Raw genomic sequence first — 21356 nt, 5'->3', positions numbered from 1 at the left:
CTCCACAGGATGAAGAGATCAGCAGCAGCATCACTCCCAGACTCAGCAGGGGAAGATAACGTTTGCATCCCATCAGGCCCACAACAGCAGGAGCTGGCACTGCTCTGATCCAGGTGAAGGAGGAAACAGCCTCCCACTGGGCCAGAGAGAAGAGAAGGAAGTGAGAGGAGCCTCCCATCAGGCCCAATGTAAGAGAAGTCAACCAACTCCCACCCGGGCTGATAAGGAGGCAGCTATCTGCTGGCCCTGCGACAAACCTGTTGAGAACCACTGGCCTAGAGGAGGGAAATGAAGAAATAGAGTAATCTATATTAACTTTAGGTGCAACATTTCTGCTTGGGGATAACCTGCATGGAGTGGCTGTTACTACCTCAAGCAACTTGCTGGGCAGACTGGATAGACCATGTGGTCTTTTTCTGCTGACATTTACTATGTTATTATGAGCCCCAACCAATATATTAAAGGATCGCATAGAACGTGGAATTTGTTTTGTTGTTTACACTACTGTATCTGGACTCTATGCCCAACATAGACGAATACAGCTAATGGAGGAATCATGAAGTTGCAAGTGTGGCAGTTCCCATGAGGCAGGCAAGAGGTTAGAACTATGAGAAGCCCAGTTCTTCACAACATATCTAGTAAAAACAAACTCAGGTAAAACCTGCTCGGCTAATGCACTATTTCCAGAGATCTTATGTACAATCTAAAACATAAAAACATTAACAATTCTGATATGCCTGGTGTCTGAGATGTAACATATATACCGTAGTTTACCAAAGGTTTGGGCAATGACACTCAGCAAGATAACAGATTAACATATAGCAGCTGCAAGATGAGGCAATTTCCACAGGACAGCACCAGGCACCTAAAAATTGACATCTGGTGCTGGCCTAGAAGCAAACACACTTCTACGAGTTCAGACCAGAAGAGCAAGCAATGTGGCCTGGGACTGCTCCCTGTCCAATAGAAGCATGAAGGGAGGTGGTGGAGAAAGACAGGCTTGAGGGAGGGTTGGGGGAGAGAGAATAGAGGAAGAAGGGGGAGAAAAAAAAATACAATCCAAAATGAAGTAAATCCAAAATGAAGATTCCTAAGTTTTCTACATATTTAGCCACTCCTCTGTAGGAGCCTATTTCAAGAACAGACAGGAAAAAAAAAAAAAAAAAGTCTACTTCTTTCAACTCAAGGTCCTTTCCACAAAAAAAGGGTATACATGTCACATGAGAGAAACAAACAAACATTCTCTTTATGGACAATTTAACAGGTCCCAACTGGCAAATCATCAGTATAGATTGTGTCTATGTCTCTTAGCCATATCCATCATCTCCAGTTCAGCTGACTTCTAGCAGTTTCTAACACAATCCACTTCGTGTGTCTTTCCTCATTTTTTGCCAATCTCATTCACCTCTATCAACTCCAGTGTAGCCTAAGAGATCTCTAAATGACTTGCCTCTTCCGTAAACCCACAAAAACTGTTTCTGCACAGCCACTCACCAAGCTTCAACTTGGCTACTACTGCCAAACTTCACACCACTAGCTCTTGCTTATTTGTCTAGTTTTGCTTCATCACAGACAGTCTTATTTGCTCTACCAGCTCCAAGTAACCAATGCCAAGCAAAATGCCCTTCACAGCTGCTCACCTCAACTTCATTCAGCTCTGGCTTACCACATATTGTTGCCAAACGTAGCACACTTTTTCAAGTTATACCATTAGGCCACTAACTTGCCAGCTGTGTCTCTTCATAGTTGCCTGTCCAGTCCACTTCTCCCATCTCCATTCTGCAACCTTCCAATAACAAAATGAGCACACTTCTTCAAACTGCTATCACTTGCTGCTTTCAGCCATTGTGGCTGGCATCAGCACCATTCACTCTACCAAATTGATCATGCTTCTGTCACTGGCACTTCTCTGCTAGTTCCAAAACCAGATGTAATTAAGAGAAAAAAAGTTAATTACAATTTAATAGAAGACCAGAATTGGCTGGTGCTTTTCACAGGTTTCCAGCTAGACAAGAAAAAAAAAAAAATTTAGAAAGAGAAACATGCTACATAAGATTTCCAAGGTTTTTGTTTCAAAACTTACATAAAGTTATAAAAATTAGATCAGCCACTCCAATCTCAAAGAAATCAGAGAACACACTCCTATTCCTCCAATTTCTTATCCATGAAAATCAGTCACTATATCTGAGAACTGGAAGGAAGCTAATACAATAACAATTTTTATAAAGGGCTTTAGGGATGATCCACAAAACTAGTAAGTAGCAAGTCAGCTTATTAATATCAATTAATGGCAGGGTAGCTTTAAAAATTCTCAGCGACATCACAGTGTGCTCTGACCCTCTTGATAGTTCAAGATAGTTCATGGTTGCAACTGCTGCTCCTTGTAGATTTACCCCAGTGTTTTCTTGGAGGCTCAATGCAATCACACCATTGATATTTAGGATTGTAACCACAGCTCCATGCATTTTGCCCCAGTGCATTCTTGGAGGCCTGTTATAATTTTATCTAGACTCAAAAAAAGAACAAAAATAATTTCCAACAAAACCAAATCAGCAATGGAAAAGGAAATATCAATCTACATGCCGTTTCCCAATTAAGCTGGTTTTCAATTTTTAATTTTCAATTTTTCTGTTTTTTATTTTTTATTTTTTATGTGTATATATCTAGCCGCATCAGCAAGCCTGTCGGCGTGCTTTCTTATGGTATTTCAAACGAAAGCCGCCCAGACTTCTAATCATTTGCGGCAGTCTTTGATAGTCTTTTGTTGTATCTTATATTATTGTAGCTTTTCATTAAATCTTCGATAATTTTACAAGAGTACAGTGTGCTAATGCAACAGAGCTCGATCCTCGTCGAGCGTGTTTTGACAAAGTCAGATGTTACTTCAATGTTAGCTAACATTGAAGTAACATCTGACTTTGAGCTCTGTTGCATTAGCACACTGTACTCTTGTAAAATTATCGAAGATTTAATGAAAAGCTACAATAATATAAGATACAACAAAAGACTATCAAAGACTGCCGCAAATGATTAGAAGTCCGGGCGGCTTTCGTTTGAAATACCATAAGAAAGCACGCCGACAGGCTTGCTGATGCGGCTAGATATATACACATAAAAAATAAAAAATAAAAAACAGAAAAATTGAAAATTAAAAATTAAAAATTGAAAACCAGCTTAATTGGGAAACGGCATGTAGATTGATATTTCCTTTTCCATTGATAATTTTATCTAGACCAGCGAGGGTTATATGAAGAATGAAATATGGTTGTCGGCAATAGTAGTGAAGCTAATTAATTTGGTTTCATCAATTGTGATTTTTTTCCTTAAAAATCAAAATAATGTACAATAAAACCAAATAAAATTACAATAAAAATGACAAACCAACAGAAATAGGAATGTTCTAGCAAGAACTAAGATGATCAACTACATGATACCATGTTACAATGTGAACCGATGTGATGTACCCCTACGAATGTCGGTATATAAAAGCAAATAAATAAACAAACATACAAAATCAGGTGAATTTTAAAAGCCTGAGTGCCAAAGCTGGGATACACGCACTTATATCGCCCCAGCGCAGGCACCCGGGTACGTTATGTCCCAGAACGGAAGTAAAAATGTTTTTCATAAAAGGGGTGGGGAATGGGCATGGTCTGGGAGGGGCATGGGCGTACTAGGAAACATGAATGAAACCAGCGCACAAGTATTTACCCACACCAGCGCGCACCAGGGTCCGTTATCCACGTAACTTTACTTCTGAAATGGACAAAGAAACATAGAAATGACAGAAAAGGACCAAATGGTCCATCCAGTCTGCAGCAAGCTTATAGTTGTAACTACTGGCCACACTACTTCATCCTCCATTAATTATAAAGGTGGCTTGTAATATGCATGCTGCAAGACTGGAAACTTAAGGAGCTAGTTTGAGTGAAGACTCAAATTTAAACCCCAAGATAGCAACATCATCTTTAAATTAAATGTGAGAACCAAACATCAGTGGAGATGGAAAAATCAAAATTATCTCTGTTTCTGGTGAACCATATGGATTCCGATTTGGATTTGTCTGGATTTAATCCTTAATCTAGCCAATTTGCTACCTTGGTGAGAATACTGTAGAAAATGGACAACTAATCATGTTATCTAGGGTTCAGGCTGGCTACAACCTGTATGTCAACAGCACAGAGGTAGCAGTCGAAATAGAGGCTTTCAATTTAGCCAGGAGAGAAATACCGGTTAAAAAGGGTAGGCGACAGGATGGATCCCAAGAGAGATACCAAGGCTGAGAAAAGAGTTGCGTTCCAGTCTACACTATATAATCTATTGGTGAGGAAGGATTTAAACCATGTGGCAGAGGTAGATCACGCAGCCCGATGTCAATTGGATGATCAGAAAGTGGTGATCTATAGGTCAAAATCTAAGCTTAGCTTCAAGGAGATAATGAGAACAGCTTTCCCACTATCTAGGTTTAAAATATTCAGCAAGGCAGTGAGAGCTGTCTGCTAAATCCTTTACAGAACACTGATAGTTAAACACCCTGAACTGATTTTAAGTCCCCTACAAGCATCAAAGCCAGAAGATACACATGCAACTCTGCCTGGCGCACAGCTTTTAAAAACTTTTTCACTAAAAGGGACAGAGTCTGGGCAGGACATGGGCGGGTTGGAACTGCACCATGAAGTCTGCGCATAAGTCTTTCCATGCACAAGCATGCTGGGGTCCCTACCACTTAACTTCTGCTATGGATGGCATATTAGTCATGTAACAAAAAAAATAGGCCAGTGAGCAGGGTTTTAAGGCTCGAGGCCAATAGGATAAAAGGAAGGCTAGGGGTTTGGGAAGTCCCCTCCTTTATTGGAGCGAATTGGGGAAACAGGTAATTATGTCGGCGCGCATATCTACTAAAATCCCCCCCCCCCCCCCCACTTACACGCTCGAGTCACCATTTGCGATAAGATAAAGGTAGTCAAAAAATATCTGAGGAAAAAAGAAAAAGAATGGAAAAAAAAACCAACCGAAAACCTGACTAAATACAGGAAACTAGCCTACTATAAACAAATAATACTCAATGCAAAGAAACAATATTATAGCATAGAGAAATTCGCAAACAACCCAAGAGCCTTGTTTACCATAGTAAAAAATCTAACAAATGATACATCTGACTCTTCAAAAATCCTAACAGTAAATAGATGTAATGAAATAGCTACATTTTTTAAACGACAAAATCTCGAACCTAAAAACAAAGATTCCAAAAATAACTAAACAAAAAAATCAAAATGCAAAAAAAGACATTAAACAATGGGAGACATTCAATGAAATATCCGAAATAGAAGTTGAATCGATGCTAAAAATACTAAACCCTGCCCCACATGCTTACGACATAATACCAACCACAGACATAAAAAAATTAGCCACCATAGCCTCTCCGACTAACAAAAATCATTAATCTATCATTAAATGAAGGAAACATGCCAGCTTCACTAAAAGGAGCAATAGTAAAACCAATTTTAAAGAAAAAGAACAGCGACCCACTCATCCTGAGCATTTACAGACCAGTATCAAACCTACCTCTTATTGCAAAATTAATAGAAAAAAACCATACAAAATCAATTAGCAGAACACTTAGAGGACAATAATATCCTGTACCCATCACAACATTGCTTTCGCAAAAACTATAGCACTGCAACACTACTTGCAGACATCACGAGAGGTTTCGACAACGGTAAACATATTTTAGTGATGCTAGACCTATCAACGACATTCGATACAGTAAATCATGACATCCTATTAAATAGATTAGAAGAAATAGGTTTATGCAATACAACAATCAAATGGTTCAAATCATACTTAAATAGATACTTCCAAGTGCAAATCAAAGACGTAATGTCAGAAAAAATAAACCTTCAAACAGGAGTTCCGCAGGGATCAGCCCTATCTGCCACACTGTTCAACATATACATGCTGCCGTTATGCCACCTGCTAGCTGGCTTAGGCATCTCACACTACATATACGCTGATGATATTCAATTAATACTTCCAATTAATGACTCAATTGAGAAAACGTTAAACTTAGCCAACATGTATCTAGATATAATAAAACAGCTCCTAAACCAAATGGAATTAGTTATTAATATATGACGAAAAGGCAGAATGGCTGAACACAGCCCTTCACGTACATGTCCCTAATAGAAACCTGAGATCAGCAAACAAAGCCCTGCTAACTATTCCCTCAGTAAAAACAGCTAGACTAACTCAAGTAAGGGATAGGGCCTTACCCCTAGCAGGACCTATTATATGGAACAACATGCCTTTAGAAATCAGAATGCAAAGAGACATCAAGACATTCAGAAAAAGTTTAAAAACATGGCTATTTAAGCAAGCATACCACAAAGAGAATGGAGAATAGAATCCAGGGAAATGTAAGATGCGGTCAGCAGAACTCCCACACACCATCTTACTCGAATTGTGTGTATTTTATTTTTATTATATTTCAACAACATAGGAATAGATTTAAGTATTAATTTATCTTATAGCTGATACAGAAGTAGACATGACTTATCACACCCACTAAGTAATATTTAATATGAAACTATGTTACAGTATTTGATGGCACCTGTTTAGTTAATATAATTTAACACATTTAAGCAACATGAAATTATGTGCCTTATTGTGAACCGTGACGGCATCTAGCTTAACGACGGTATAGAAAAGATTTTAAATAAATAAAACACGTATACGCACATATAGCCGATTTTATAATGTGTGCATATATTATAAAATCACCACGTCCATATGCTCGCACCAGCAAGTGTGCACAAGTCTTAACTACTTCTAAGGTTTTTTCTTAGAAAAAGTGCTGAATCAGAATTTTGAAAGCTGAATCAGGGCAGACCCTGACAATTTTAAGCCCATCAAATAGGAAAGTAGTTTCATGTTCAGGTTTCTAATAAATTTAAAAAGGTAGGGGATTTAAAATCAACCATGTATAGAAAAGGAAGGGGAATTCATCTGCTTTAAAATAAGTTGAAGACTAGCAGTAGAAATCTTATTAAAAGCAGAGAGTTTGGGGATCGTACTGGAGAGATCGCCCTCGTGTAGGAGGATCCGCTAGAGGACTGTGACAAGGCCCCGCTCGGTCGAGGCAGGTGTGTCGTGGAGCTTCACGTTTCCTGCCCTTGGTGAAGTCATCTGCCCGCGACTGAGGAGCCATTAAAAACCAGGAGGCTACAATGTGCTTTGGGAGTGCACTGGAGCGATTGTTCTCTTGCAGGGGGATCCAGCTAGAGGACTGCGACGAGGCCGGTGTGTCGCAGAGCTTCATGATTCCTGCCACTGCTGATGTCATCTGCCCGCGACTGAGGAACTGTAAAAAAATCAGGAGGCTGCGGTGCGCAGCTCCCGACATGCTGCCAAAGCCACGTACCCCTTGTCACATTTTTGGGCCAGTCCTGCCCGGGTAATCTCATGGGTAGGAAAAGAAAGATTAAAGTTTAAACATCTACGCCAACCCCCTATAGCAAGAGGACCTATGGACATACACCTAATGTGAAGGGCGAGTCAATCCACTCAAAACTCCAATCTTGATATTTCATTTTCATCAGGGTCTACACAGAGTCCTGGCCATAATATTCCGGGGTTTCTTGAAGCTAATTCTCTGTTACTAATTTTTCAGACCCGGCAGCTAACACCACCCAACGAGACAAGATGCAATCGGGTGATCCAATAGTGGCTTAAATAGAGCCCAGAAGTTCCCCGCCTGCAGGGGTATCCCTGCCAGGAAGTTCTAATTTGGAGCTTCTTGATTCTAAGAACCTTACTCTTGTAGATGTTTCGAGGGCAGTCACAAATATGGAAAAGCTGTTAACTCAGTCTATGTCTCATTTTGGGAGTTTTTCTACTGAAACTAGGAACACTCTTGAGCATCATGGAACTTGTTTAGTTATTCAGAAAGCTACCTCTACTTCTGTATCATCTCAAATTGCCTCATTACAGTTATCTAACACTTTTATTAAAAAAAAAAAAAAAAAAAAAGAAGAAGGACAGCCTTGTAATGCAAAAACTATTTGAAAATCTGGAAAATGAGATGACACCTAAGAATCTTCATCTCTTAAATTTTCCTATTTCTAGGTTATCATTTGCTACGGAACTGTCTAAAAAGTATATTGGAGAAGTGTTACCATTTCTTTACTCAAGGGAAAAAGTAATTTCCAAAATATACTATATTCCTCTGTCCAGAATTAGATCTGAGGGACAGGAGGATGAATTGGAAGTATTACAGGGAGATAGTTCTAATTTGACCTTTTTGGAGGCATCTATTGATGATACTCCCACCAGGGCCACTCTTTTTGTATCATTTTGTAGTGAACAAGATAATTTGGTGCTACAGAAATGTTTTAAGAACAAGGATATTCTTTTTTGTGGTAAAAAGAATTCAAATATTTCCAAATGTTGCTAGATGTACACAATTAAGAAGGAAACAAATTTTGTTGTTAAAACCAAGAGTATTATTCTTAGGGGTATTATTTTTCCTTACATTTCCTTGTAAGTGCCTTATTACGTATCACAAGAATAAATTTATTTTCCACGATCTTTCCCATCTTGAGACATTTCTTATAGATAAGGAAACTTGATGACGACTATTTTGAGGTATAGATGGTACCATATTTTGTCTCTCTCATATACTGTATTTTGTTATACCTGTTTTAGGTTATGCTTTGACAGCACTCCCTTAGAGGTAGATCTTACAAAAGTACACGCGCGCGTACTTTTGTTTGCGCAACCGGCGCAAAGAAAAGTACGCCGGATTTTATAAGATACACATGTAGCCGCGCGTATCTTATAAAATCCGGGGTCAGCGCGCACAAGGCTGCGCAAAAATCGGCAGCCTGCGCGCGCCGAGCCTCGCAGCCTGCCTCCTTTCCTCCAAGGCCACTCCAAAATCGGAGCGGCCTCGGAGGGAACTTTCCTTCTGCGTCCCCCCACCTTCCCCTCCCTTCCCCTATCTAACCCACCCCTCAGCCCTACCTAAATCCCCCCCTACCTTTGTTGTGCAAGTTATGCCTGCTTGAGGCAGGTGTAACTTGCGCGCGCTGCCTCGCCATCCCCCGGCACAGGCCGCAGTGCCGGGGGACTTGGGACCGCCCTCCCGGCCCGCCCCTGAACCGTCGCCACGCCCCTGGACCCACCCCCAGCCTGCCAACACGCCCCCGGACAGGCCCCCACCCGCCCCTTTTACGAAGCCCTGGGACTTATGCGCGTCCCGGGGCTTTGCGCGCGCCGGCGGCCTATGCAAAATAGGCGCGCTGGCGCGCGAGTGCCCTGCATGCATAAATCCGGCAGGATTTACGCGCGCAGGGCTTTTAAAATCTACCACTTAATCTTTATGGGGACTTTGTTTATTAGAATATAATGTTGAATATTGGATACATGTTACATTTCCTTGATATTCCTTTGTTATCCTGTAGATATTTTGTTAATTCAATAAAATATTAATTAAAAAACTAACATGCTCTCTGCCTTTTAACTATTCTGGTATCATCAGTTGGAAAAGATGGCCTCCATATGAGCTCGTTTGGATGAAATTTTTATGACTAGACAGCCGCAATAAGATTCATTTTGATTAAAAAAAAAACACTGTACAAACTCATCTGCTGTAAGAGTAGATATTTTTATTCCACTATCTGGTGAGGTCTCAGAACCTAGTGACTAATGTGAAAAGGAGATGGCGTCTGTTATCTGCTTTAAGTACTTTTTTTAGCTCATTTTACCTGAGATAACATTTAATGCTATGTCTTTTAATCACAATTCATTTTCAGTAGTTTTATTCTTCTGCCATTTTCATTACAACTGGTGATTCTGTCATTTTTAAATCTGCAGGCCTGAATGATACCAGGCAGTGATTGTAGCAGACTTTTGCAAGTGATAGATAAGAGAGGCTTCCTGATTCTAGGCTTCTTTTACTACATTATTCCAAGAGGAAATTTTTTTTTTCAAGGAGCAGATCAGCAAAGTTCTGAGGAAAGAAACTATGGAGAAAGTTATTTAGGGTCTACGGGGTTAGTAATCCTCACAGAAAACTTCAAAATTAGCAGTGCCAGGATTTATAGCTGAGCAGCATAGTGAACAAGTGATCTTATGATCAGTTTTGACAAAGAATGTTAAACTTAGAGGAGGAGGAATAACTTATTTCAGTGCATTCAAGTGGATTAAACAGGACAGCCTCACAACTTTATTCTAAGGTTTGATGAACACATTGCCTATATTTCTTTAGAAACTAAAGAGGATGACACTATTTACACCAAACCTTTGGGAATACTGGGGTAGATTTTAAAAGGGTTATGCGCACGAGGGGAAACCAAGATGGCCGCTGACTTGTAAAGACGCGTAAGCTGCAGCTCCCGGTTTTCGAAGAAATTTTCGAGCTTATTTACTTGAAAATATTACCTTGAAAGAATAAAATGCCTCACACAAAGAGGAAAGCTCAAGTAAGAGACTTTACCTCGACTCCGGAGCAAGATTCTCAACAACCGCGGATTGAAGCTGCTTTCGTGAGGATGCCGACGAATCACCCGGTAGAAGTCGCTGGGGTCAGCAAGGAGCAGCTGCTGAGCCCCTTGACATTAGAGACCTCGCTAAGCCCGGGTGCACCAACTATTCCTGATCCACCGACGGGGCGGTTTGGCTATGTGAATAGCTCGCCAGACGAGAGTGGGAACCAGAGAAGAGAGGAGGAACTCTCTCCCGGTGGACCCTGGGGAACCGGGTTCCAGGTCCCATGTTCAAACAGTGCAACATCGCACGGAACATCGTAAGAATGGAGACGGCCTTACAGAGGTAGGAATGGCAAAGGAGAACAATATAACCCTATTTAGTCCTACTCCAACCCTCGCTCTTTCTTTGGAAGAGATTAGAAATATATTATTGGTGATGCAGAAGTCCATAAACTCACTATCGGTAACTGTTCAAGAAGCGATAAAAAGAATTCAGGTACCAGAAGAAAAAATGATCAATATGGAAAAACAACTTGGAGTAATGGAAGTTAAAGTAAAAGAAATTGAGAATGTGCAAATAAATTTAATAAAGTCAGAAAAGATGTTTGAAAATAAAATGGAAATTTCTGAAAACCAGGCTAAAAGGGCGAATTTGAGAATCTTAAATTTCCCTAAAACTAAATTAATGGCACCAATGGATTTATTTAAGAGTTATCTCTTAAATATATTAAAATTCAAATCTGAAGAAATTCCTGCGATATCAACGATGTATTATCTACCGCAGAGGCCATTGCAAGGAGATATGCCTAGAGTGGAAAATCATCAAGAAGAAAATTTGAGCTTATCTGACTTTCTCAAAAAATCTTTTGAGATGGATATAAGTTTAAGAGCAACTTTATTTGTGCAGTTCTCTTTTTTGACTGAAAGAGATAAAGTATTGAAATGTTATTTTTGTTACTAGAAGTTAAAGTTTTATGGTCATCCAATTCAAATCTTTCTGGATATTGCACGAATAACACAATCCAAGAGAAAAAGATTTCTTGCTATGAAGGGGGAGGTGACAAATAGGGAAGCTAAGTTTATTTTGCGATTTCCCTGTCGTTGCATTTTACTTTGTGGTGACACTAAGTATGTATTTAACGATCCAATGCAACTTCGTGCTTATCTAGACTCTTCTTCGTGATCCTAAATAACCTCTTTAAGGAATGTTGTAATGTAGAATGGTCGAGCCACTGGTTACAAGTCTTATATGTTTTGATTTAAATGAATTCCTTAAAATGTATCTGCTATATTGTCTCCTCTTGGTTTCTCCTCATTTTACCTTTGAAATAGTCAATGTGTGCATGACCAGATACCATTAATAGGAACATATCTTCGGAATTTTCTTTGTGTTATTTGGTCTTTCTGCAATCACATTGTATACATTCCTGTTAAAATGTTTAAAATGCAATAAAATATAAATTTAAAAAAAAGGGTTACGCGCATAAGGTACGTGCGTAACCCTTTTAAAAACGCTCCTGCACACGTGCGTAAATCCCGGGGCTTCGCTAGGGGGGCGCATTGGGTGGGTGGTGAGACATTCGGGGCGTGGTGCCGGCCTGGGGGCGTTCCAGGGGCGTGGCCGAGGCCTCCGGAACAGCCCCTGGGTCGGGAGATGGCGCGCCAGAAGCCCGCTGGCGCGTGCGAGTCTTTTACAATAACTGTAAGGGGGTGGAGGGAACGGGCAGCGTGCGCCAACCCTGGATTTTATAAGATACCCGCGGCTACGCACGTATCTTATAAAATCCAGCGTACTTTTATTTGCGCCTGGTGCGCGATCAAAAAGTACGCGAGCGCTGTTTTTTTAAAATGTACCCCACTATGTCTGAAGGCATGGGAAATTTTAGACTTAACAGAGCTTAGAATATAACAATTCCTGTACACAGGGCTGGAAAACTCCAGGAGCCAAGCTGACCAGGACTTAAAATTTGGCTCCTGACACTTAAGGCTAGGCCTAGGTGGAGGAGACAGCCAAGTCGTAGCCAGTGCAACAGACAATGTCGAGAATGGGGTCAGAGCACAGAAGCTGCCATCACTGGGGCTGGGCCAAGAATTGCTGCTGCCAACAGCAGGACCATAGCCAAGACACTGCAGCCTACAGGTGTCCCTCACTTCCACTTCCCATTGTCTGGTCCTGAGCTAGTGTAATAGGAGGAAGTGGAAGGGATAATGTTTAGAAGGAAGGAACACAAGTAAAAAAAAAAAAAAAAAAGAAACAGTAGAAAATTAAAACTAAAAATCTGATAAAAAAAAAAGGTAAAATGAGAAAACCAAGCAAAACAAAAAGGAGAAAAAAAAGCAAAAAAAAAAAAAAGCAGCCAATTCTTTAGCTCCTAAAAATGCTACTAATGCCTGTATATGCCCATGTCCTTTTCCCAGCCACCAGTTGTACTGATATGAAAATGTAAAGCCACAGTACTAGCACAATTTTTAGATGATTTGGTAAACTACCATATTATTAAGATATTTAAAATGTATTATATTCTACTTATATAGAACTTAAGCAGATTCTACACCAAATGTGGACATAAACCAACAAAAAAAAGGAGTTAGTAACTGCATAAGAAACATATCTTAGATCCAATAATACATCATAAAAATAAAATATGTTCTAATTGATTGAAATAGGCACTAGTGTTTAAAACTTCTGAAATTATTTCCCTGTTTACCTACTATTATTCAATATGTATTTCAATATTGTGAACTCAGAGATAGCAAAGTCGAAATTCCCCAAAGGTGGGCAGTTCTACAATAGTGCAGACAAAGATCCTCAAAACACCTCTTTCAAGTCTTGGCATACATTTGAAGAATTTTTGTTCCTTTCCCTGCAGAGCCTATCAGATAGTCATAGATGTCAGTAGTAGCCATTATGTTATGCTCTACTCTGGGTGATTCCAGAAAATCAAATTATAAAAAAATGTTAAATTATAGGTACGGGAGTGTTCAGAGAGAAGTTAATTGGGCAGTATATGGAGGCACATGTCAAAACCTTGGGGAAAAATAAAATTCCTCTTAAGGGTATAACACCCTACATTTTAAAACAATGCAAAATATAACAGTCTGCTATGCTGAAAGGCCTTTTTCATCATTTATCAAAATTTATAATCCACCTTTCCGAATGCCAAGATGAGGTACAGCATATTACAGGTCACAAACAAATATAATCAAACTAACTCAGGATGCTGACCCTAATCAGAACCCCATGCAGGCATCATACTGATTGACCTAAAGGAACTTGTATAAACAGGAAGTATGGCCACAATACAGGAGACATTTTATTAGAAAAAATAAAATAAGATATTTATTCATAGAAGCAATAAAGGGCAACATATAAGATGCAGTTGATCGTTTTTTATTGGACTAACATTTACAAGTAGCTTTTTAGAACTATGTTCCCTTCATCAGATCAATACAAAATGAGCTAAGCACGAACGCCTGAATAAACAGGTAACACCTACAACTTGGATACATAGAAATAAGTTAAGTGGAACACAGCAACCACACTATTTATCTCACACAAGGAAATAAACCTAGAAGGAAGACCAAAAAAAAAAAAAAAATTGAACCTGCAGGACTGTATCCATTTCTGGAGAGCATGCATACAAAAGAACATAGCAGTCTGGAAAAGGACTAACAAAATGGCATGAGTATGCACCATAAGCCCTATGACATAAGGCTTAAGGACCTGAATAAGTAAACCACCTAGAAAAAAGGAGAATCAGAGAGTGGCCTAGGGGTTAGAGCAGTGGGCTGTAAACTAGGGAAGCCAGGGTTCAAATCCCATTGCCACTCCTTGTGACCTTAAGCAAGTCACTTTACCCTCCATTGGCTCAGGTACAGATTGTGAGCCTTCCGGGGATAGGGAACTATCTATGGTACCTGAATGTAATCTGTTTCGAAGTGTCTGAAAAGGAGAATATAAATATGGGGATACAATAGAGACATTCAAATACCTAAAAAATATAAAGCAAACTTTTTTTCAGTGGAAAGAAATAAAATGCTGGGTCATAGCAATGGTCCACTGGGCTCCACATCCTGTCTCTGTCAGTGACTAGTCCAGGTGTCTTGAAAGTACCCAGCAGATCCTATTAGGGAGATTTAGGGCCTTATTTTCTAAGGCGATAGCTAGCGAAGGTAGTGCACGCCTACGCTACCTATCGGAGTGGAGTCGGCCCCAGAAGAGGAGGAGTTGGGGTGTCACTGGGGCAGACTCTGCGAGGACAGCGAAAAGGTAAGGGCCTTTTCGCTGCCTATATCGCACCCAATAAACTACACCTTCTATGGTGTAGTTATTGGGTGCGATGCCGGCAGCGATCGCACCGTGGAAGTGCGATCGCTGCTGGCTAGCACAGGACTGCCCCCCCGTTTCGGCCCCCCACCCCCCACCCCTCATTACCGCATTTTTCTAAAGTACCGCAGGCCTGTGATACTTTAGAAAATGAGGCCCTTAGTCCTTGTTATAATCCCTAAGCCTATCTGGCTAATAATTATTAATGGGCCTATTCTCCAAAGGCTTGTCAACATTTTTTTTAAACCCATCTATGCAATTAGACAACCATATTATCTGGCAACAAATTACTGACAAAAATGTGATGGATGCATGCTACAGTCTTCCAGTGTAGGTGGTGGAGATTAAAAAAAAAAAAAGACCAAATTCAAGATGTAGGATGATTTTACTAGGCATGTTGACAGACTAGCCCTGAAGAGCTTCAGAAGAAGTTCTTGCTTTTTATTATTTGTGTTAACCTTTACTACTGAATATGGTGAAAAGGAAGGGGAAAAACTTGGGTTTTCCCTTGTGAACCTGGGTCTGTACTTGTTTTGGGATCAACAGTGTTTTATCCTCTGTTAAGCCTCAGTGGCTGGAATCTCTGGTGCAATGACACTGGGAGAAGAGACAAGGTCAGGCAAGTCACTGTCTTCCCTAGTACTAGATATCTTTTGAGTCCAGGGGTGAGGAGAATCCAGCACCGGTGAGCCACAAGGATTGCTGGAGATGTGTCCGAGTGGGCACTTGCAGATGACATCATTGTGGCCAGAGGAGTGGGTGACCTGGATTTTGGAGAGAGGGCCGCTTCAACTCAAAGCAATGGAATTTAGGGACCATCCTCTTCCCTTCATTGGGTTTAGAATTTCATTGTACAGTATGGATAACTGTCTGGTTTGTCAAAAGATTTACTTTCTCCTTTGGAAGTGCCACAGTTCTATATGGAGATGCTTAAAGTATTTACTTTTGAATCTATTTGGATGGTTATCAAAGGACTTGGGAACAGTTTGCTCAGTATTCTGCACTGTTAAATCAAGTATCTTCTATGAATGTGAAATTACAAGTTCACTCAGTCACAAAAAAATTGGAAATATGTGAAGCAAATATCACCAAGTTATAATCTGAAGAATTAATGTTAAGGATAACATCGTGCTTCACAATAAATTTGAAAATCTTGAGAATGTTGCAGAGTGAAGGAACCTGCATTTGATCAATTTCCCTAAAGCAGAGAACATTTACAATGGAAGTGTTTAAGAAATACTTACATAGTAACGACAGCAGAAAAAGACCAAAATGGGCCATCTAGTATGCCCAAGCTGCCCAAGGTAGTAACTGCTGCTCCGTGCCAGGTTACCACCATGTTTCTCTTAAGGGTAGTAACTGCCACTCTGTGCCAGTTAAGCTTTATTTATTCCCATCCTCTAGCCTTTTAAGGATCCACAGGTGGAGGTGTTAAAAATACCTTCTAATGATAGCCCTTCTATTTCTAAAGCATTTTTTTTTTTTTACCACTGGTTAAACAAAGTCAAATCAGATGATAAATTGGAATTTCACCTATATCTTCCAGTAATCTTGAATTGACTGCTTTTTTGGAATCTTTAGGGACTCATTCTATTCCTACAACTTTGATTGTTAACTTCGTGCTGGAACCTAATTTGATTGGGTATTAAGACTTTTCTTAAGGAATAGGGATTTGCTTTTTGAAAATTTGAAAGTGTGGCTTTTTTCCAGAAACATTCATTACTTACTATGATCAGAGCACTGTTTTTAACATTTTCTTATAATGTATTATCAAATACTATATTGTAAAATAGATTTTGATTCAACTCAATAACTTTGAGTGACAAGGCTCCAGTCACCTCTACTGAAATATTTCCTATGATAGAATTGTTGGTGTCCTGAGCTAAAAAGAGGATAGAGGGTGTATCATAACAAAAGTCCACTGTTCAAAGCACAAGCATGATGAGCTTTATTCAAGATTTCCTATAGAGCTTCAGAGTGAGATCCTTCAAAATACTGCCACCCATCAGCTGAATCTCACTATCCACCTTCTGTAGCCTTTTTTTGCTTTCGCCTGTGTGTACATCCTGCTCCAACCTTGCTTAGGTTGTGGTGCTTAGTTGTCAGGTCTTTGTGCCATTTCTTTTTCTTGATATATTTTTTCTCTTGCGATCCACTATAAAGTGGGTATGGGTTTATTCACTTCAAATATTGTGGACTGGATTGAATGGATAATAAGTATAATTTTTGTAAATTTTCTTTTTCTCTTGTATTGAATCATTTATTTATTGCGTTTTATATACAGTCGGTCGGTTTTGCCATCACAACAGTTTACAAAGTTTTGAAGTTTAACAGAGTGTTCAAAAAGAATCATGTTTTGTATTCTATCCTTTTTCTTTTACAAAATATTCTTGGGTGTTATTTTTTGCAAATATAAAGAAAGTTAAAAAATATAGATAGCAGCATAAGGTAAGCACAAGGGATGCTTAGATGTGAAGAGGAGAAAGCCAGAGATAACAGGATCTATAGTACAGCATCAGGAAATGTAGACTAGCGGGACTTAACTGTCTTTATCTGCTCTTATATTTTATTTGTCTTTATTTATTTAGATTTTTATATTCTGCTTTTTGGCATTTCAAAAGCGGATGACATTCAAGTACTGTAGGTATTTCCCTATCCCTAGAGGGCTTACAATCCAGCAGGGTCACGCACATGACAACGACCGCATTGCGACTGTAAAATTTTAATGAGGGTAAAGGAAGGGGTTTGGGTAGGTTTACCAAATTTTGGGCCTGATAGCACTGCAAGCGATAATGTTTTACACATCACCAGCAGTAGCGCAGGAAATAACACCCTTACCCAGTGGTGCCATGGGGGCGATAGTGTGCGGCACTGCCACAATTGTGGTGGGCGAAAACACAGGGCCATGATGCTGCCGGCTGCACACTATCACGCCCCCCCCCCCCCCCTTTTTCTGGCCACTGCTCTTCATTCTGCTATCTTTATAGCGGAATGAAAAACCTAGGCCTAAGTTTGTAGCGAAAGCAAAGGAGGGCAAAGTGATTTGCGCTAAATCACAAGACAGACTTGAACGCTGGTCTCCCCAGTTGCCCACTGCTCTAACCAATGTATCCGCCCCTGAGGCGACAGTTCAGTTCTCTGTAAACCGGTGCGATATGTATCATATACAGGAACATCGGTATATAAAAATGAAAACTAAATAAATAAATAACCACTAGGCTACGCCTGGTCAATATCACCATCCATTGCAAGGAATTCAGATCCCAAAAAAGGTTCTCTCAAGAGCAGGGGGCAAACTATAGTCCTAGAAGAGCACCGGATAATAAGAAAGCTGTTAGGTTGGGTAAGCTAAAATGTTTCTCCTCTTTTCCCCCTACCCCCCAAGATTTCGTGGCCATTCTCTTCCACTGCTACTTCCATAACCTTTCCTCCACTGCGACCACCACTCATTTGGCCTTACCCCACCTTTCCACTCGCTGCCTCTAGTCATCAGCCTCTCCCTCCCACCCCCCCTTCGTAGCTGCAGCCTCCTCCTGCCCAGATCGTTTCTTTCCGTTCCCCTCTTCCTCGCCACCGTGGGTCCCGGTGCTCGGTAGGAGGCCTTGCATCGGCTCTACTAGCCCCGTTCTTCAGTCTGCAACGAGGTGGAGTCCAGCCCACCCCTGCTCAAGACCCGAGACCAACGGGCAACAGGATGGGGGGAACTGTCCAAGACGCGAATTCCAGAGATCACAAAACAGATATTAAAAAAAAAAAAGTGACTTTTAGCCAGTTAAACCGGGAGGCTCTGAGCTGCAAGTCAGAGAAGAAACTCCCGTCTACGCACCATCAGGCAGCTGCCGCCAATGCAAGTACCACACTGTGCCGCCCCGACCCACTTCCAAACTCGCGAGGACCAGACAACGCCAGCCACCGGGAGCCCCGAGCCCTCCTATGCGGCACCGCCAGACGGTGCGAGCTAAAGGGGAGCCGAGGCGTCCGCCCCTGCACGGCCAGCCTCAGAGGCCACTCACCAGCTGCTCGGCGTGTCGGCTGCGATGGGTTTGCTGGCGCCACCAAACATGAACAAAACTTAAAAGTGTTCACAAGTGCAAGGAAGTTATAGCCGCGGCCAAAGCCACCATGATGCTGCCGGAAGCAAAGAAGGAAGAAGATGAAGAGGGGGGGGGGGGGGGAAGGGAAGTGGGGACGTACCACTCCGGAGCAAGTCGCGTTCTTCATCATGTATCGTCATACAGCACCTTCAGCGAAGTTTTTTCACCCTAGAAACCCTCGATGTATTGAATTATTTTTTTTCCTACGCACTGTTCTCCCGTCTCTTTTTGCTTATTTGGTGGCCTGGTTTTTGGTTGCGCTCTCCCTTTGTCTGCCGCAGTGGTATAGTCCGGTCGCCATGGCGACAGCTGTACACCGGCTGAAACATGGCCACGCTGCTGAAGCTGCAGAGCCGCCTCCAGACCGTCAAGTCGGAACAGTTCTACCGCTACAGGCAAGTCACGCTGTCCCTGTAAAGGGGACATTTTTCTGACTGGCATAGGTATCACGGAAGCGGGGAATATTAAAAGAAAAAAGGATTAAAGTGTTAACATTAAACAGCACGCGCAACTGGGTTGCTGCAGTAGAAAGTAAAAGTTTATCCATTTCAATAGCTGTCAACTTTAGGAAAGTTCTGATGAGGAGTGTTTGGAGAAAAATAAAGGGGATGATTATATGCAAAGTTAGGAAGACATAAAAAAAAAAAAGCATGAACGAAAAAAGTTATTTTCTTTACTTTGGTTGATGGGTTATCATTCTCACAGAGGAAGAGAGTTGGTTTCTTTTTGTAATGCATTTGAAGAAGATTCTTATGAGTTCATAGGTGGTGGTGCTCATGTATTTTAGACTGGGTCGGATTGGGTCACCAAATGAAATCAGTTTTCACTGCTTCTGCAGTCTAGGTAATGACATACTTAAGACTGCATTGAAAGGGGAGGTGTTACTGGTGGCAGAGATTTTAATCTATTCAGGCTGGATGGTCGCATCCCATCTGCAGAATCTCTTAAAAATAGGGAGAACCAGGGGCGGATTGGCCTATCCGGGGATCGGGCTTCCCCCAGTGGGCCAGTCTAGCTGGTCACGTGGTCTCAACCGCGTGGCTAATGGTCTCTTGCAGCCTGCACTGCAGTATCTTCCTCAGCCCAGTGACCTCCATCAAGGTAGGTGGCGACTGCAGCAATAACATAGTAACCCCCCGGAAGCAGGACCGATTTCCGACACAGGTGGTAGCTGCACCAAGCCAGCCCCCGCCGGAGGCCAAGCCGGCAGGGGCTGAAGAAATTATAATCGAGGCTGGCGGAGGCCGAAGAAATTATAATCGAGCCCGGCGGAGGCCGAAGAAAAGACGATGGACGCCTCCCAGCCAGCCCCCGCCGGAGACCAAGCCAGCTGGGGCCGAAGAAATGAAGATGGGTGCCGCCCAGCCAGCCCCCGCCGGAGGCCAAGCTGGCGGAGGCCGAAGAAATTAAAATCGAGGCCGGCGGGGGCCGAAGAATTGAATACCGGTGCTGCTAACCGCCGCCGGAGACCAGCTGTTCAGCTGGGGGCCTTAGATTGGAAGGGTGCTTCTGTGTGGGGTAGATTTTAAAAAATAGCGCGATCGCGTACTTTTGTTGGTGCACCAGGCGCAAACAAAAGTACGCTGGATTTTATAAGATACTGCAGTGCGCGCGCAAGGCTGTCGATTTTGGGCAGCCTGCGCGCGCCGAGCCACGCAGCCTGCCTCCGTTCCCTCCCTTCCCCTACCTAACCCACCCCCCCCGGCCCTATCTAACCCCCCCCTACCTTTATCCATGGATTTACGCCTCCCGGAGGCAGACATAAATCCGCGCGCGCCAGCGAGCTGCTGGCGCGCCAAGACCCAACCCGGGGGCTGTTCTGGAGGGCACGGCCACGCCCCCGGAACGCCCCCGGCCCGAAACCACGCCCCCCCGCCCGCCCCCAAACGCCTAGTCACGCCCCCGAAATGCCGCATCATTTGGCGACGCCACCGACACGCCCCCTTAAAAAAGCCCCGGGACTTACGCGCGTCCCGGGGCTCTGCGCGCGCCGGCGGCCTATGCAAAATAGGCGCGCCGGCGTGCGAGGGCCCTGCTCGCGTAAATCCGGCCGGATTTACGCGAGCAGGGCATTTAAAATCTGCCCGTGTGTGTGTGTGTATGTGAGAAAGGAATGGTGCTTCTGTGTGTGTTTGTGTGTATTTATTTTATTTATTTGAGGTTTCTTATATACCGATAGCCGTTTGCACATCGTATCGGTTTACATACAACTAATAACTTATGGGCAAAGCCCCTTACAAAGAACAGTAGAACAATGTGGAAAACAAATATACAGAAGATATAATTGTAATAAATAGAACTATACTATAAAATACAAGAGATATATATGTATGTGAGAACAGGGAGTATAAGAGTTACTTAGGCAACTATATTCATAAAGATATCTTAAGGGGAACACTTATGCTGGAGGGGTCATGATACTATCCATACAATAACTTTAAAACTATA

At 41.9% G+C, this 21356-nt stretch overlaps 2 protein-coding genes across 4 annotated transcripts in view; one reads left to right on the top strand and one right to left on the bottom strand.

Moving 5' to 3' along the window:
- The window catches only part of GPATCH2 (G-patch domain containing 2), a 424518-nt gene extending 405566 nt beyond the window's left edge, over nucleotides 1-18952 (bottom strand). For all 3 annotated transcript variants that reach the window (XM_029593187.1, XM_029593188.1, XM_029593189.1), the window contains exon 1: nucleotides 18828-18952. In XM_029593187.1, coding sequence (XP_029449047.1) covers nucleotides 18828-18877 — 50 coding nt within the window. In that variant the 5' untranslated portion in view covers nucleotides 18878-18952. The remainder of the gene's footprint in view (nucleotides 1-18827) is intronic.
- A 283-nt stretch (nucleotides 18953-19235) lies between these two features.
- The window catches only part of SPATA17 (spermatogenesis associated 17), a 544292-nt gene continuing 542171 nt past the window's right edge, over nucleotides 19236-21356 (top strand). Inside the window, exon 1 of the mRNA XM_029593186.1 lies at nucleotides 19236-19303. Coding sequence (XP_029449046.1) covers nucleotides 19236-19303 — 68 coding nt within the window. The remainder of the gene's footprint in view (nucleotides 19304-21356) is intronic.

The sequence above is a fragment of the Rhinatrema bivittatum genome, chromosome 3 (genome assembly GCF_901001135.1).
Source record: "Rhinatrema bivittatum chromosome 3, aRhiBiv1.1, whole genome shotgun sequence".
In the NCBI taxonomy this organism is placed as follows: Eukaryota; Metazoa; Chordata; class Amphibia; order Gymnophiona; family Rhinatrematidae; genus Rhinatrema; species Rhinatrema bivittatum.
This window is presented reverse-complemented; position numbering and strand designations above follow the sequence as displayed.